At 34.6% G+C, this 18,101-nt stretch overlaps 1 protein-coding gene across 1 annotated transcript in view; it reads right to left on the bottom strand.

The window, feature by feature from the left end:
- Positions 1-5,315: 5,315 nt before the first annotated feature.
- LOC148946726 (uncharacterized) overlaps positions 5,316-18,101 on the bottom strand; it is an 80,325-nt gene continuing 67,539 nt past the window's right edge. The window contains exons 6-7 of the mRNA XM_089096350.1: positions 11,661-11,774; positions 5,316-9,344 (exon numbers count right to left, since the gene is read on the bottom strand). Of these exons, the coding sequence (XP_088952476.1) occupies positions 9,051-9,344; positions 11,661-11,774 (408 nt within the window). The 3' untranslated portion in view covers positions 5,316-9,050. The remainder of the gene's footprint in view (positions 9,345-11,660; positions 11,775-18,101) is intronic.

The following is an 18,101-nucleotide window of genomic DNA, read 5'->3' as shown; positions in this document are numbered from 1 at the left end:
GACAAGGGTTCAGTCAAAGGGCGTGAAGGTATTTCAAGGTAGCTGCCAAACACAATCAAGAATTGCCCCATCTCTTCTAATATCTATCTTGCTTATGGGCTTGGATCTCACAGAAAGGAAAAGAGCTAGAAGTCCATCAGATATACTTGTGCTTGGTCAATAAATCCTGGTAAGAGTAAGTGTTGATGATGTTAAAAGTGCGTGGATATTGCTATAAGCCAAGAACTCAGTAGAACCAACGTCATCACCTGTTGACAATTACTGGCATCAAAACTTCTCTATGACAGATGCTTTTGGTGGGCAAAAGTATACTTTTTTGTCATAGCTTGTAAAAGCTGCATTGGCATTATAGCATGGCAGTGCTTAAATAGAGAAGGATTTTTTACTCTTGGGAAGATCTCTTCTGTTGGACAGAGCCACCGTGTCAGAAAGAGTCCCATATGCAAAGCTATGTGCAATTGAAGAATTGAACATATATAGAGGCAAACCCAAAAGGTTTCTTATATTTGCAAAGAGTTGTTGACTTTGAGTAGGTTGGCTTGGTTAAAATACTAAGACTATGTGGAGAGCAAAGCAAAAGAACAAGATTTTGAACAAAGTGTCCAAGACCAAAAGAAAGAAAGGGAGCTAAACATAGTTGACATCTCTAGCAAAAAAAAGAGAGTTAGATAGACTGGAGGAATCATTGCAAGAAAAAGGGGCCCTTAAAAAAACAAAAAAAGAGCAATTGTTGATGCTCTCTTGAAAAAGGCCACCAATTGCTTACAGAGAGTGGTGGTTTCAAAGGATTCTGTGGACATTGCCTTGGCCAATTCCTTAGGGTAAAGGTACTGATGATTTGAGTTTTTGTTAAAAAAAAAAACAGTTTTTGTACTCCAGAAGTCCTAATTTAAAGATTTCTGGTTGTAGGAAAACCATCTAGGAATCTAACTGTTTGATGAGAAGTTGAAGTTTTATCAGAAAAGGGTAAACAACTCTGATTTTCCAAAATTAGAGTATTTTCACCTACAAAATCAACACAACAAAAAAGTTACCTGTTTTAGACGCAACTTTGAACCCAACTTGGCATGTGTCAAAATACTTGGGGAATGCTTGTGGGCGGAACCTGGTGTATTCGACACGTGTCGCAATACTTGAGGAATACCTGTGGGTGGAACCTGGTGTATTCAACACGTATATTCTTGTTTCTTTGTTTTTCTTCAACTTTGTATAATGTATAAAAGTATAAAACACTATGCAAAAAGGAAAGTAAGAAAACTAATAAAATTGTTTCTAGTATGTAGTATTTGGTATAACAAAATTGTTTCACTAACATTTTAGAAGGGATACAGTCTAGGAAAACAGGAGTGGATTTCAAGAAATTTAAGAAGTTTATTGTCATTATATTTGATTTAATGGATTTTAGTTTCATATGCAGATTCTTAGTTTTATCTGAAACATAGCTTGTTTTTTTTTTGGGGGGGGGGTCACTTTTGATATTTTTATGACATGGTTCTAGGAGCTAATCCCAACTTCTTTTTCAATAGATAACCAAGTAATAGTAGTTTGAACATTACATAAATGGAAAACTGTCAGGAACTCCTTTCTTGTCGAAAACATGAAACTGACTGAATTAAATGTTCTTTTCTTATCTGGGTGTACTAGATATTGTGTCAACGTTTCCTATCATTGGAATACAAAAACGGCTTCAAGAGATAGCGCTCCAAGTCACGGCTAAGCAGAGTTATTCCGTTTTGATGGAAAATTTCGACAGGGGTTCCAAAATTGCACTGTCTAACCTTTACCCTACTTGAGAGTGTCATAAAAATGAAAAAAAAAACAGATAAAAAATAGCGGGATGAAAAGGACATACAAAAGAGGAAGTTGGACCTGATAAGCAAGCTAACCAATCTCTCAGAGAAGTCAAATAAGTGACTCAGTTAGCTTGCAAGCTGAATTCTTATGAACTGTTTTACTTGCTTATAGTCTTGAAGTTGCTTTTCTTTTTATGTTTTAAATAAACATAACTGAAAGTTTGAACAAAAAGAAAATGGAAAAACAAAGATAACTGAACCATCTCCAGGGAAAATGAGGTCCTTCCAAGGCTCATGAATATGATAATTCTTAGGGTGACTTGACCACCGCTTCTAATTCGTGAGCAAAGGAATGTTTTGACCATGAGTGGCAATCAAAATCACTTCCCACTTTGGTCCCTTTTTGCATCCCTAAAAGTCCCTTGACAGGTCGTAAAGTCCTTTTTCTAATGAGTAGGATTCATTCTAAGCCCTGAAATATGCTTTTAAACCAATCAAACTACCCCAAGAAAATCCTCAAGTTCAAAGCCCAACTCTCATCTGGAGTCCTTTGTTTGGTCTGTATCCCAGAACCTATTATCCCTAATTTGCCTTAGATTGACCCTTCCTACCACCACAGAACAAGCTATAAATCCTCAATTGGCAACTTCAAGATCAACAAGAGAAAATGTCAGGTCTGAAAAAGCAGTTTCAATACCATGGAAAATCAGTCTGTTAATCAGCATATTACCACCCTGTATCCCTTTCCTTTCAGACTGTGAATCTAGTCATGAAGCTACAACCCTTCACAGAGAATATGTTTATCTGTTCTGATAAACGGCAGTAGCTATCTGATTATGTGAATTGAAAAAAAATGTAAATACATTTTTTATAAATAACTAAACAGCATGTTTCCTCTTGAGCTCTCTTATGAATTTTTACCCTCGCCAGGTATTTGGAACATTTTCTGTTAAATATGTCTGCCTCTACAATCAGAATATTAGAGGGAGGGAGGAGGTGCAAGGCATGATGTTGTCAACTGGATTTCTGTCTGGTTATCCGGTTTTAATTTCAAATTTGCAAGTTATGCAAATTTGCAGCTTTGCAAGTTATGCAGCTTTTCAAATTTGCAAGTTATGCAAATTTGCAGCTTGAGAATGTGAGACCAAATCTCAGGGATTTTGTGTGTTCAATTGGTTTACTTTTAAGGGCCTCAATGCTTTAATTTGAACAAACAGGGATGTTTGGTGATAAATTGGATTGGCAGGGATTCAAGTGCATGACACTCACATGAGGGATTTCTTAGAATTATTGGGATAAGTTCACCTTTATTATTCACCAAGCTCATCCAAGGAAGTGTAAACACAATTTTTTGTATATTACAATGGTGGTTTCTAGTTTTTGCCTTTAATGGAGTACTACCAACAACATTTATTTGTAGAGTCAGCCTTAAGTTGTATTTCATGGACTTGAAAACAAATATATTTAATGCTGGTTATCTTCCATCTACTTTGTCCATGTTTTTCTGTTTTGAAAACTTGCCTTCCTCTCTTAAACAAAATCCTTCATTGGTGTATGTCATGAATTCTTGTCAGTTCAGACAGAATAGGCTAACTTACAAGCTAACAGTCATTTTAGTTTAGAAATAACAATAACAAAAATTTCTGTGCCATACTACTAGATCCAAATGCCACCACCCAAGGGTACTTAGTTCCAGTTCCCAGAGTACCCAATTAGTTTCAAACACAAAGTGCTCAATTCAATATCATGAAAATTAATGAATAACAAATGCTGCCAGGAAATTTTCCTGGAGAGGGAGGTTCACAGCTACCAGGAGCTTTATTTTTGCCAAGATTTGGATAAGAGTATTTATTGTATTCTTTTTTTGTACATTTTTAATGTATTCTTGTTTCACAGGGAGCAGGGGATGTTACCCTCTGGAAACCATGAACCATACATCTTTTTGAATGTTTCTTTATTCTATTATAGGTACATGGTTGTTCTTCATATTTAAACTATGGCTGTCACACTTCTTTCAAACTTTGTTGCCTCGTCTTTGCGCCAAAATTTATGCAAGCCAGTTCATCCACCTATTCTTTTAAGACTTCAGCCAACACTGGGGATTTCATTACAGGAGAGGGGATTAAAACATGTTGGCAAAGTTCAGAGAAGATGCAAAAGCTGTTATTTAGTAAGGAGACAAGAGAAGTGGTATAATGAATGCAAGGAGCATCCAAGGCACAAGCAAGTGCAAAGGATGCCACCTGAAAAAGCCAAATGGAGTCTTGTATTTAAATGTCAATCTCCCCAAAGGCCTTGGTGATCTGTTTTTAGATTATTTTGTATTATGTTATTAAATATAGAATTAATTAGCTCTTATCCAGTTATCTTATGTCAAATGGTTAAACAAAGCCAAATAAGAGTATGCCAAGTCATGGTTGTAGCTCTGGGGGAGGGGTGTTGGGTTACTGTATTCACCACAGGTAAAAGCAATGTTTTTTTTTAATTATCATTTAACCATTCCACATTTTTTACTATTGTTTATGTTTAGTTACTATTGTTATGTTATTGTTATGTTTAGTTATGTTTATGTTAAGTTCATGTGCTAGAAGAAAAACTCCTTCCATCTAGTGTTTGCTGCCATAGTGGCTTATTAGACTATTGAAGAATTGTATAATTTAAAATAGTTTGATATTGTTTGGTATAGGATACACCAAAAATTCTAGTTTTTTGCCAAAATTAAATGGGATCTTCAAAAAGAATGTGGTAATATTGTTGTTTTGAATTCATTTGTAAAATATGACAAATGTTGAAGCGAAAATTTAGTTTGAAGCAAATCTGTAACGAGAACAATCTTGTAAAAAGTATGAATCCTCTCCATTTCCTTCTAAGCTTTTTTATGACACATTTTGCCATGCCAGACACAATAAAGGTCTCGATCTCTATTAGATTCATTATGAATCAACCTTTTATGTCTTCCCCAAATAGTTGTCAAAATTATGTTTTAACAGTGATAAATGACTGAAATTTTCAGACAGCATGTTCATCTTAGGCTGCACTTGTTTTTCAATAATAAAAGTTTCAAGTGTTTCAAAACAATCACTCTTGTCATTATCAATGCAACTTTTCCACAGCATAAGCTTTTTCATGAACTCTCGAATTTTATTGAAAACTGCAAAAATGTCTGATCTGTTTGAGCCTTGTAAATACAAATAGAGTTTGTCTAATTTGGAAAGAATATCTGCCAAATAAGTGAGCTTGAGAATGAATTCGTCGTCCTGAATATATGTATGTTTAATATCTTCAGTTTTTCCTTCCAAATAAATTGTTAATTAATTATACAATGCAACTTTTTATTAAAAGAGCCTTTTTGTTTATCTGATGATAGTCTTGGTTTTCAAAATATCAATTGTGTATTCATAAGAAACCTGATAGAAGCCAAAAGCAGTCTGTTGTGGACTCCAGGTGCTGTTTTCCAGAAGAAGAAGTCCTCTATCCGTGGGTAAGGTTCGAAACAAGTTTTTTTTTTTGCACAAAGTCGGTTCAAATTCTTTGTAATTTCTGAATATTTTTCATCCTTTAGCAAGGGTACGTATCAGAGCCCTGACGATTCTTTATTTTATTAAAGTATGCATGCTCTTATCTTGTCAAAGGGTGCGCCCCTTCATCTTATTTCTATTTTTATATTAAAAAGAAGATTTACTATCTTGTCTACTTTTGGGCTGTGACTAAAGATTATTCATTTTTGCCATTTTAAGTCTGTTAAGTTTTATGTTCACTGTCAACATGCACTTTTGTGACAAGTCTACAGGTGTAATTTGTACCAAAAAGATAAGGCAGTAATGTCACTGGGCTCATTAGTTTCACTCTACCCATTTACTTAGCCAGAATTATGATATTGCTCGGATTTTTTCTTGGAGAATCATCTAAACCCTCTTTAAAATATTTAAAAATTTTCTTTTTTCAAAGATTTAAATGTTTTAAATATTTTACCGATTTTCAGCGTGTTTTTCAATCTAAAAAAAAATTCAAACAAATCCACATTTGACATGGCCAAATTGAATCTCAATTATCAAATGATAACAATATTCTTGGCCTATGGCAAAACATTAAAAGCCACAGGACTACACAGAAATAACACCGCAAAAGCTTACACAGGGAATGCAAACTTCAGATATTTGACCAAACTAGTTGCACTTTTCTTCTACATGTGAAAGGTGTATCCTCTTTTACAAAGATTATTTTTCCAATACTACTTTGTTGTTTGTTATATTATGAATCTACAAAGTAAGTTGTTAGGCTTGTCTTTTTCTCTGCTATTTTTCCAGGGCATGGATCCACGGAGGGGGGGGGTTGGTTGACACTATTACTATGTTTTGGGATTTAAATAAATCTGTAATTGACCTCTTGGTCCATGCAAAGCAAAATTAAATACCTGAAAAAATCAAATGCAACTAATATTTTCACTTTTATTCTTACAGTTAATTTTATGATTTTACATGGTATGGCTTGTTGACACTGGTGGTTTTCGATGGGTTTTTTTTTTCTTCTTTTCAAAAATACACTTGAGTTTCCTAACCCTTGGGTGATAGTGGAAGAAATTTTGTAAAGGGGCTGATAATCAAAAAGCTCGATTTTCAATATGTATTTATTAGAGAGGCCTTAGAACTTATCCTAAGGGATTTCTGCTATGTCTGTGGATTTATGTTAATAATTATACTGAATAAATCTCAACTATTTAAGTCTTACTTACTTAAATATGCTTCACTAGGTTTTGAGTTCCAATCTTCGGTATTCTTCCATGTTGATTTGGCCAGCATTTTTGTAATAAACGTAATTTTGGGCTTTCTAAGAATGAAGACTGAAAATTCTAACGGTAGTTTTATAGGTAAAAGCTACATTTTAATTCAGTAAACAAAGCCCACTAAACCTTGAATTAACGAATTGACTAACGTTAGACACTATTCAATAAGTTAGAAACTAATCTAAAAAGTAAATACCTTTATTTTAAAAAAATGCTAAACCTAATAGTAAATAAATAACAAGAAAAGTGAAATTGTACATTTTAGTACTAATCAAACATTAATTCACGATATTCAGCTAACGTACCATATGAACAAAAATGGGTAATCAATAGACCGTTAAGCCGTTACAAGCTACTGCCAAAAATCAAAGAAGCACCAGTTCTAAAATCAAAGAAGCATGAGCTGTAGGAATTTGGCAATTCTTCTTGGCGATATTTTAAAAATCTGTTGAGACAGAGAATAAGTTTGAGGGAAAGACACTACTCGTTATATCCTTCCTTGTTTCCTTGGATGTATACCTATTACATAATCCAGTTTTACCAGAATTGCTGTTTTTCTTGCATTGTTTTTTGGTAATTTTAATCGAATTCACTGATTAGTTTAAAGGAATATTACACTGGAACATAACTGAACTTCTAAATGCTTTCAATTAAAATTGAGGTTTGAGATATGCGATTCTAAAAGAGCTTTTTACCCTGAATTTGAAAACGCAGTTCAAATTTTTCTATAGTCCACAGTTATTGCGTAACAGTTTTTCAAGTTCGCTTTTAAAACTGAATTTAGGGCATTTGTGTTGCATGAACGACCATGTGCATATTGATGGTCTATGAAATCTTCGTATGCCGAATTTTATAGTTTAATTGGACTTTTTTTAGTATAGTTTTTTTCATAGAGATTTATTGAAGTTTTTTTATCTCAAGCACCAAAAGCTAAATAAAATAAACACAAAAAACTCGTAAGGATAATGGAGAAAATCCAACATTTTGAATTTAATATATTAAACTGCATTAAAAGACTTTCTTAGTTAACGAGTTTCCTTATTCTTGTCTTTCACAAAAGGTATGAACGAACTGAAACTGTTAACTGTGGTGTTAATTACACGGAGGACCAATTTAAAGTCCTTTTGCTGTGGAGTTAAATGTATTGGTTTTAATAGGATTTTTTACACTGAATTTGAGCTGTAATCAAAAGCCTTCTGTTGCTGACTTTTTGGCATGATTATTTTTCATGTTCCTTTTTTGTTTTAAATTTAACCTAAGAAGTTAAAAAATGGTTGTGCAGAAATTGTGGGCGGTAAACATGTATGATTTCAGTTTTAATCTAACCCACGAAAATGGGTCAACAGAGACATTGTGTTTGCACATATGTATTCATTCTGTATAAATTGTTTTCGAAGACCATTGGAGCCAAAAGCTGTGTTTTTCAGTGTTGTGACCTTATTTTGTGAAAATACTTACTCTAAATTCATGAAAATCCAAAAATTTATAACATCTGACATATTGTTATTCCAAATACCGAAGGGCGTATCTATTTTTTCTGTTCAAAAATGGACTGCTGAGTTTTAAATAGTCATATAGTAGGTCATTAGGTACTATCCCATTATGCGGGCCCCTCTAAAAAGTCATGTTTGGTTAATGCTAATGAAATAAAATAGGATGAATATATAATAGTTTATAAATAAATTTGGGCTATATATTTGCACATTAGGGTGGTGGGGGGTAAAGCATTGTATATATTAAATACGTAACCTAACCTTCCCCCCCCCGCCCTAAACCCCAAAAAAACACAGTTTAATATCGTAAACGCAATGAAAACCATGCTATCATTGCCTACTCTATAACAGTTAAGACGTCAAAAATGGGTTTTATTATTGCCTACTCTATAGTGATTAACCCTAGAGGCCCGCATAATGGGATAGTACCGGTCATTATTCACTGGAAGTATTTATAAAGGCATGTTTATTTCACAAAAGTTAGAAGAGACTGAGCTGGATTAGGGCTTGAAAGTTATGGTGTTGTTGATAATAAAATGACAAACCATATGGAGAAAATTGGAGTGATACGTGAAAATTCTTGAAACTTACAGCACAATGAAGCTTTGATTAAATGAAAGGTGCCCATAAAAGAACATTTAATGGAGTTAGGCTAAACAGAGCTGCCATAATTTTGTCTACACTTGCAACAAAATAAAGGTATATATTCAGCTATGCACTATTATTTTTTCCACATTTTCCCCAATAAAATTCTTAAATGTAAAACGAGTCCTCGCGATCAGCTTCGAAACTTTTTTTTCACTTTGTTATGAATATATGTATATTCCAGTATCTGTTTGTGTACGACGATATAACAAAAAATAGTAAACGAAGAAGTGATGCCATCTATCCCATTTAAATAGTTTTTTGTACTGAGTGTTTTCATGATGTCATACCTTTTTTAGGTATTCATCATCTTTGGTGCTGATAACAAACTGTGGGCTAAGTCTCCGCCCTTTTTTTAGTAGAAGACCCGTCCTGTTTTCTTTGCTTTCCTATGGATTTTGCTTGCGAAGAAGATTTCTTTGTAGATATTGTGCGATCTTCAGAGAGCTCTGTGAACTTCGATTGTGAAAACAGGAATGAAGATTTTACGGTTTTCACTTTGTACATTATGAAAATAGTTATTACTCCTGCCATGAATTGTAATGCTCCAATTGAGGCTAATCCAGTAACCCAGCCGACTTTGTTCTTTTCAAACCATTCTTTGAGTTTTTCTTTGCAGCTGTCTTCAAACTGAAACAAAATGTGGATGCGATTATTATCTTAAGTTGAGTGAACTGTGTTAGAAATCAATTGAGGAGGATTTTTTTCCTTTTTTGGGTTTGCTGGTAAACTGTTTTAGTACTGGGATGGTAGACAATTATTTCAATTACCAAAGACAGTAAAAATGAATTCTGACTGAATTGGTTAAATAGAAATTTACAAAACTGTATGTATCTAAAAAAAAAATAGGAAAAACCAGGAACTCAATTCTTAAAGAATGTATGCAGCTATGCAATTTTAAGTTATAATGGGCATCAAATTAAAAAAAAAGAGAGACGTGGGTGGAAAACCAGCAAAAAATAAGCTAAAAGTACATAGGTCTATGGTATCAAATAGCTTTAGATGGTATAAGTTTCCTTTGAATGTGTCGATGTTGGGAATCAGCAAATTGTTGATGTTTTATTTTTACAGACAAAAAGTATTGTGGAAGTCTAATGAATTAATTTTGCTTATTTATTTCCACGGCTCAGCGTGGCAACACTGATGAAAATGTGGCACTGTCCTTTAAACTTCATAATTTTGAAACAAAGAACAGAACAATTTTAGGAATCACGCTTTTCAGGTATGAATAGACCTAAGGTGGGTGAAGGAGGCAAGAAATGTTTTTAATTTGATAGTATTTAATTTTAAAGTACCGAATTTAATGGGAATTAAGTAATTATTTGACGACTAGAAAACAAGAACCATTAGTCGAGAATTTTTGTCCACTAATATTTTTTGGTAGACATTCTTGGCCACTTTGTATATTTAAACTAATAAATGTCTGAAATGTGCCCTATAGCTTGAATAAAACCAATCAGCAAAGATTGTAGGAAATTATAACAAATGTTCGCAACAATTAAAAAAGGTCCTGTAATTTGTCCCCTTTTTAGATAATGTAGAGTTGCCACTTCTTTCATTTCACGCATTACTGCATAGCGGAAATACTCTTGTGATCAAAATTTGCTAATGTATTTTTTAAATAAACTTTATTTTTGTTTACTGATTTGAACGGTTTTGAAGCTGTTTCACATTGTTAAAGTAATTTTTTCGGGCTAATTTTCGTAAGGTTTACGTACGTTTACACGCATACCCTCCTTTGAATAGCTCCAAGATTTAAACCCTCTTTTGTGCATTTTTAATTATCGTGTGAGTTTCTGAGAATCAAAGAACCTTCCAGAATATTTTAAGACCGTAAATTTTAAATCTAAGATTAATTTTTATCACTTTAAAAACTAAAAATAATAATAATAACACTGAGGGTAGGTACGTACGCAGGAATTTGTTTCGGGGGAAGGGGCAAATCTTCCAAATCCCTTATTCTGTGAGAAGTACCAGAAAATTCTGGGAAAATAAAAACAAATCGTGGGTTTTTGGGGAGGGGAGCCCGGACCCCCCCCCCTAAGGACGTGCCAGACCGAGGGTTCATAGACTTAGTCCATATTCAAGACGAACCACTGGCCCCTAAAACTCCAGAGGGAACAGAAAGCAAATTGATTGCAGTTTAATATCAAAACGGTACGCTGCTTAGTGCCACTGACCCTGCAAATAAGCTGAAGACAAAACGCGCCACTGCTCGGGAGTGTATTTTTGGAAACTAGTAGACTTTTGTAAGGCTGTTTGATATTTGACGCTGTTTGGGTATAAATGGCTGAAAACAGTTGCTATTAAGGCTCAATCGCTTTGTTACTTTAAAAGGGATCTAGAACTTAACATTTTTATTCGAATGAGCCCTTTTTCAACTTTCCCTGACATCTTGATGCATTGGTTTGATGAAATCACTCCAGAAAAAAAAATACATCTGTGACTAATCCTTCCCAGGGATAGTTCAAAGATTCGAGTTTCTTTGTATAGGGGTCAGAAACTTCCTTTTTACAACATCCTGCAAAAACTTCCTTCCTGGGAAGCTGTAAAGAGGGAGGCGTTAACTAGATTGGAATGGAGGAAGAGCGTACGTAGCTGTGTTGGCCTCAGGCAGCTTAGTGCTGCAGTGAGTTGTTAGTAGCAGTAGTAGTAGTAGATGTGCCGGATTTTATTGTATAATCTTTATTTATATTCTATCATTTTCTACACATCACCCCGAGTCAGTAATCGTGATGTAATTATTTGAGATCAGCTGAAAAATTGTATTGTTTTGCTTTGTATGTTAGTTCCAAACTTCTTAGTCCACTATTGTTTCTTGTTTTCTACTTATCAATTAAATAATTAATTCTCATTAAACTTGGCTTAATAGAATTTTTTTATCCTGGTAAGGGTCGATTTAAGAGTGTGCTTGCGATATTCGAGATATGATTTTAAAGATTTTACCGTTTCCTTTGGCTCCGCTCCAACGCTTCCTTCGGTTGAATGGGCTTCGGGAAAACACGAGTCTTGTCGGCTGAACTCTTCGTCGGTTGACCGATCGTATCCACAACATTCCAGCTTAAAAATGAGATTATTTATGCATTCAGATCCAAATAGCTGAAGTCCGTAAAACAAACAGCAAAGAGATTTTGAAAGAAGACTCATTGTTGGTATTTTTTTAATGTACAAGTAAATCTGAAGATAAAATCTAAAAGAAGATATTCAAAGTTTTTGGTCATTTCTAGAGTGTCTGAGCATGGGAAATGTGTTTAAACAATCTCAGTGTGAACTAGTCGCAGTCAGCGGCGGATCCAGGGGGGCCTGGCCCCCCCCCCCCCACGATTTTCTGGCGCCCTCTCATCCATCGTGCAAACGACCCTTTTTTGTGAATGATTCAACTAAGGCCGACGCTAAAAAAAAAATCGGATACGCCGTCATTTTTTACTTTCTTTTTATCACATTATCTAAAGTTCAAATCCGACACTGCACGAATCATGATTATTGGGTTTATTTTTGGGACGTGCTAAACGAGCAAAACATTTTGTGAATGCTTACGAGAAACGCATGTCTTTGGGGAGTTGCGTGGGTGGTTAGATCCAACCGGCGGGAGGCTAGGCGCGAGCGACCCTGCCACTGCCTTCGGAGTATTTTTGCTCCGTGTGTTAGACCAGTTAGACGGAAACGCATTTAAAATGGATCGGAAAAAAAATCAGGGCATGAATATAGAACAGAGAAGAAACAAAGAATGATGGCGGAAAGCCGTAAAGGATCAAGGGACATCTCTGATTATTTTGCCAAGAAAGATCAGATTAAAGGTATGCTTTTAAAGATAGAACAATAAGGAAGGAGTGTCATTTAAAGTGGGTATCAACACTTCTAATTTCTAGCTTTAGCCCATTGTTGGATAGCTTTCCTGATAAGGCTCATTCGTCAAGCTTCATTGCGTACCAGCTGCTTTTGTTGTTATATATTGCATACGGTCCCTCTTGTACAGTGTTCTTTGTATGCAATTTGTCCAAAGCGTTTGACCTGATTTTTACCAGCCCACTCGTCTCGCCTGACGGTTATGATATTGGCTTAAAGCAGTATTTTTACCGACACACTGTGTCAGCTCTGAAATTATCTTTCAAATTCTTGCAGTTAAAGCTCTCTCTTTAGCCTTGTAAACTTCGGTGATAATTGTTTCGGGTTTCAGCTCTTGAAAAATATTTGTTAGCATATGTCGGGGATCGGTTCTTGGGGTTGCAAATTAAATTAGTGATGTTTAGGGTGGTATTTTATTTTAAAGTCCGGGTTTCCTAGAAATAGTTTTGGGGTATGAAAGTTCAAGATTGTTGGGGGAGTTTAAAGTTAATGTTGCTGATTCAGTTTATTTTCAAATTTAGTTCCAATTCTGCCTTCACCATGTTGAGAGTTAATTCTACTAAAGCAAGCCATTATACAAAGTGTATATACGTTTACAATAAATGTCTTGTGCAAACTTTAAAAGAGAAACTTTTTTGTTAGATGTTGAGACGACGGCAACTTCTGATGCCCACTCTGAGTCGACGGTCGGAATGCACAAAAACGCATTCAGCCAGGAGAACGAACTGTCACCAACAACTCCGTCCACTTCACAGACGGCCTTCATAACAAACTTTGGCGAAACGACACACACTGATCAGCTGACTGAAGGATCAAGAAGCAGTACTCAAACCTTGGTGGTACATAGCCCAACACTGATTTCACAGTCCCCGCACCCGCAGCAGAATCAAAGCGCTATTTTTTCGCCTGAAACTGACTTCACGCCGTCGAATGACTTTGGTATTGCAGTAGCGCTGAAAGAGTGAAATCAGTTGTCTTCTGGCGAAATTATGTTTTTTATGAACGAAAGGTGGAAGCCGAAGAACCAATCTGATCTTCCAGTCTCGACACAAAAGAGAAAAGGTGGCATATATATATATATATATATATATGTATATATATATATGTGTATATATATATATACATATATATATATATATATATATATATATATATATATATATATATATATATATATATATATATATATATATATATATATATATATATATATATATATATATATATATATATATATATATATATATATATATATATATTAAGAGTTCACTAGGTTTGAATAAACAGCCCTCATATAGTAAGGAAATAAAATAATTCAGGATGTGGGATTAACGGGCATATTTGCAATTTATATATTATAGAAAAATTGAAGCATTAACGGGGCAATTTTATTGTTGGAAATAAGACATGGGAAATAAAAAAACTGCATTATGTGCTCTCATAGACGTTCTGTTACAATGGAAATTTCTTAATTCAGTTAAGTAGCTTCAGATATTCTTTTCTCTTTCTTTTCATTTATAAAATATGACTTTACGGATCACAACAATATCAATAAGCAAATATCATGGCACAGACACAACTAGACATCTAGGACCCAAAACTCAATTAACCAATTATTTCAGCAATGAAAATATTAAAACTGAATTTAGGGCTGTTAGATTACGTTGAAAATTTTTCTACCAGAAATTGCAAGCTCACATAATGATTAGGTTGATTTAAGTAGATCTGATACCCCTATACTCGACGCCTAGATTCTGAAGCCCCTATCCTCCAATCCCCAACCTAATGTTGAAGTAAATTAATAAATTAGGCTAGATATTAGTTTTACATTAGTTTTACAAGCTAATGTTGAAGTATATCAATAAATTAGGCTAGACTTTAGTTTTTAAATTAGTTTTATAAGCTAATGTTGAAGTAAATCAATAAATTAGGCTAGATATTAATTTTACATTAGTTTTACAAGTTAATGTTGAAGTATATCAATAAATTAGGCTAGACTTTAGTTTTTACATTAGTTTTACAAGCTAATATTGAAGTAAATCGATAAATTAGACTTCAATTTTATCTTACATTAGTATTTTATAATAGTTCTACAAGTTATTGTTGAAGAAAATCAATAAATTAGGCTAGAAAGAAGTTTTTTATATTAGTTTTTTAGATTAGTTATAAAAGCTAATATCGAATGAAATCAATAAATTAGGCTAGAAATTAGTTTCACAAGCTAATGTTGAAGTAAATCAATAAATTAGGCTACACATTAGTTTTATATTAGTTTTTACATTAGTTTTACAAGCTAATGTTGAAGTAAATCAATAAATTAGGCTAGACATTAGTTTTACTATAGTTTTTTTATATTAGTTTTACAAACTAATGTTGAAATAATTCAATAAATTAGGCTAGACATTAGTTTTATATTAGCTATACAAGCTAATCTTGAAGTAATGGGCTAAATTGCAGTAATGGGTTACGTGGGTGATGCAGAACACCATCGCAGGAGGATCCTCTATTGGAGGACAACTGCGGCAGGGCGTAAGATCCAGATATATGGACAACGGCCTCAGCAAAGGGCTTTCCGACCCTTTTGGGGTACCTGCAAGACTTGGGATCTTGCGATCAATTGTAATCCCACTTTAGGAGTGGTGCCTCTCGAGGAAATTGTAGCCTAGTAAACGACACAGTATTCGCACGGGATTTTGATCAATGGACAATTCTTCTGGGCTTGGTATGTTTTTAGGGGCGTCTTCGAGCTGAAAAACCTCTTCCTAGCTAATTTATCTACTATGGGCTGCCTCCCCGTAGTGGCATAATATTTGTAAGCGTGAATATATAATGAGTCGGAAGTAATATGCTTGAAATTGTCTGTGCAGGATTTCGACTCTTGTTGATAGAAGAGCATCGTCAAGTTCTGAAAACCATGTTGTGACCAAGATGTGCCCAGGATTGCACAAAGCCTCCATTCATGGAAATCCCAGGGACTTCTTGCTGACCGGTTCTATGCCGGCTTAAGCACTTCGGTGTAGACTTGAGAAAATGTGTGATCCCCGTCCTGCACTGGTATCCGGGATCATTGCTTTTTTCCTGAGGCCAAAATAATTTCAGTGATTTAAAGAACATGAAAATTGGAACTTGGAATGTTACGACGTTATAAAATGACCATCGTATCGACATTTTGACTGACGAATTCAGACGATGTGAACTAGACTTATTAGGAGTTTCAGAAACACATATCCGAGGGGTAGGAAGCGTGAAATTAGGTGTTATAGAATTTGTTTACTCAGGCAGGAAGGATGGGGTACATAGACAGGGATTAGGGCTCATGATGAATAAGGAAGCTGCTAAGTCTTGTTTAGCCTGGAAAGGTATTAATAATTGAATACTAATTGTTCATTTTATGACTAAAAAGTTCAGGGTATCAGTTATAGTAGTATATGCCCCTGTAGAACCGATTGACGAAGACACAAGTGACTCAGATGAATTTTACTTGCAGTTACAGGAGCAAATAGACAGGGTCCCAGGTAAAAATATCATGTTTTTACTAGGAGATTTCAACGGCCAGGTTGGTAGAAATAGGGATATAGGGTATCCTAGCCTAGGTAAATCTGATGTAGGAAAAGAAAACAGTAATGAATACAGACTTTTGCAATTTTGCAGGTATAACAATCTAGTTATAACTAATACGGTCCTTGGTCATAAAATGGCTCATAAGTTAACATGGTATTCACTTGATGGTAAGACAGCAAATTTAATTGATTATGTTTTATTAAACCGAAGACTGGTAGGATCAATACAGGATACTAGGGTATACAGGAGTGCTGTTATAGATGTTATAAGTAAAGATCACCATCTAGTAGTGTCAAGGGTTAATTTAAAGCTTTAATTTTGGAAGAGTAACTACCTCCCGGGAAGCTATGGTGTTAGTAGACTCCAGGATGAGAGTTTGAGAGAAGCTTTCCTGGAACAGTTGAATGCTAAACTTGAGAACTTAAAATTTGATAGTGTGGAAGATGGTTGGAATAGTTTTAGAAAAATAATTTGTGAAGTTGCTGAAGGTGTCTTCGGAAAGAAAGCTAGGACTGCAGCTAAGAATATTAGTGAAAAAGCTTTATGTTTAATAGAAAGGAGAAAGGACTTGTACAAGAATTATCTGAGTGATAGATCCCATGAAAACAAAAAGAATGTAAAGAAAGTGGAGAAAGCATTAAAACATGAACTAAGGAGGTGTGAAGTGAAGGCCATTTATAAAATTGCCGAGGATCTGGAAGATAAAACTAGACTGCATAATAGTAAAATATTGTACTGGCATGTTAATAAATTGAGAGGGAGTAGTCAATCAGGACTTGGTCCAGTTAAAGATAGGAATGGGGACACAATTAGCGATAAGGAAAGAATTAAAGAGAGATGGGCAGAACATTTTGAAAATTGGCTAAACCAGACAGAATTGCAGGAAAAGATATAGAGAAAAATGAAAAAGTTTGTGATACCTTCAATGTGAAGGAAGATTTGTTTTGTGAGGAAGAATTAGCGACAGTACTAAAAGTATTAAAAAATGATAAGGCTCCAGGTGCTGATAGGGTGGTAAATGAGTTTCTTAAATATGGTGACTCTGAGGTTAGAAATAAGTTACTTAAGATTATGAATATGATTTTTGAAAAAGGAAAAGTACCTAACGATTTAAGGAAAACCTTAATTAAGCCACTTTATAAGAAAGGTGATAAAAGTGAGTGTGGTAATTATCGAAGCATTAGGTAAATTTGATATAGGAAAAGAAAACAGTAATGAATACAGACTTTTGCAATTTTGCAGGTATAACAATCTAGTTATAACCAATACGGTCCTTAGTCATAAAATGGCTCATAAGTTAACATGGTATACACATGATGGTAAGACAGCAAACCTTATTGATTATGCTATAGTAAACCGAAGACTGGCAGGATCAATACAGGATACTAGGGTATACAGGAGTGGTGTTATTGATGTTAAAAGTAAAGATCACCATCTAGTAGTGTCAAGGGTTAATTTAAAGCTTTAATTTTGGAAGGGTAACTACCTCCTGGGAAGGTATGGTGTTGGTAGACTCCAGGATGAGTCTGGTCTCTGTAGGTAGTAAATTACTTAGTAATATGATACTTTTTAGACTGAGAGATGCCGAAGACAAAGTTTTAAGAAAAGAGCAGTGCTGTTTTAGAAAAGGTAGAGGATACGTCGACCAAATTTTCACTCTTAGGTTAATAATTGAGAAGTGCCTGAGTTGTCAAACATCTTTGATCCTCAGTTTTATAGATTATGAGCAAGCTTTAGATTTTTTTGATAGAAGAGCTTTAGTTAAGATTTTATCCTTGTATGGTATGCCAGACAAATACATTAAAGTAATTAGTGCTATGTACGAGAATAACACTACTGCGGTTAAGGTAGGAAATGAGGGCAGCAGCTGGTTTTCTGTTAAATCAGAAGATAAGCAGGGTTGTGTTCTAATCCCCTTTATCTGGATCATTTTGATGGACTTAGTCCTAGGGAGCATAGAAAAGGCAATGGGAATCCAAT

Source organism: Artemia sp. Qi Xiang Cuo, chromosome 11 (genome assembly GCF_049724085.1).
Source record: "Artemia sp. Qi Xiang Cuo chromosome 11, ASM4972408v1, whole genome shotgun sequence".
Taxonomy (NCBI): Eukaryota; Metazoa; Arthropoda; class Branchiopoda; order Anostraca; family Artemiidae; genus Artemia; species Artemia sp. Qi Xiang Cuo.
This window is presented reverse-complemented; position numbering and strand designations above follow the sequence as displayed.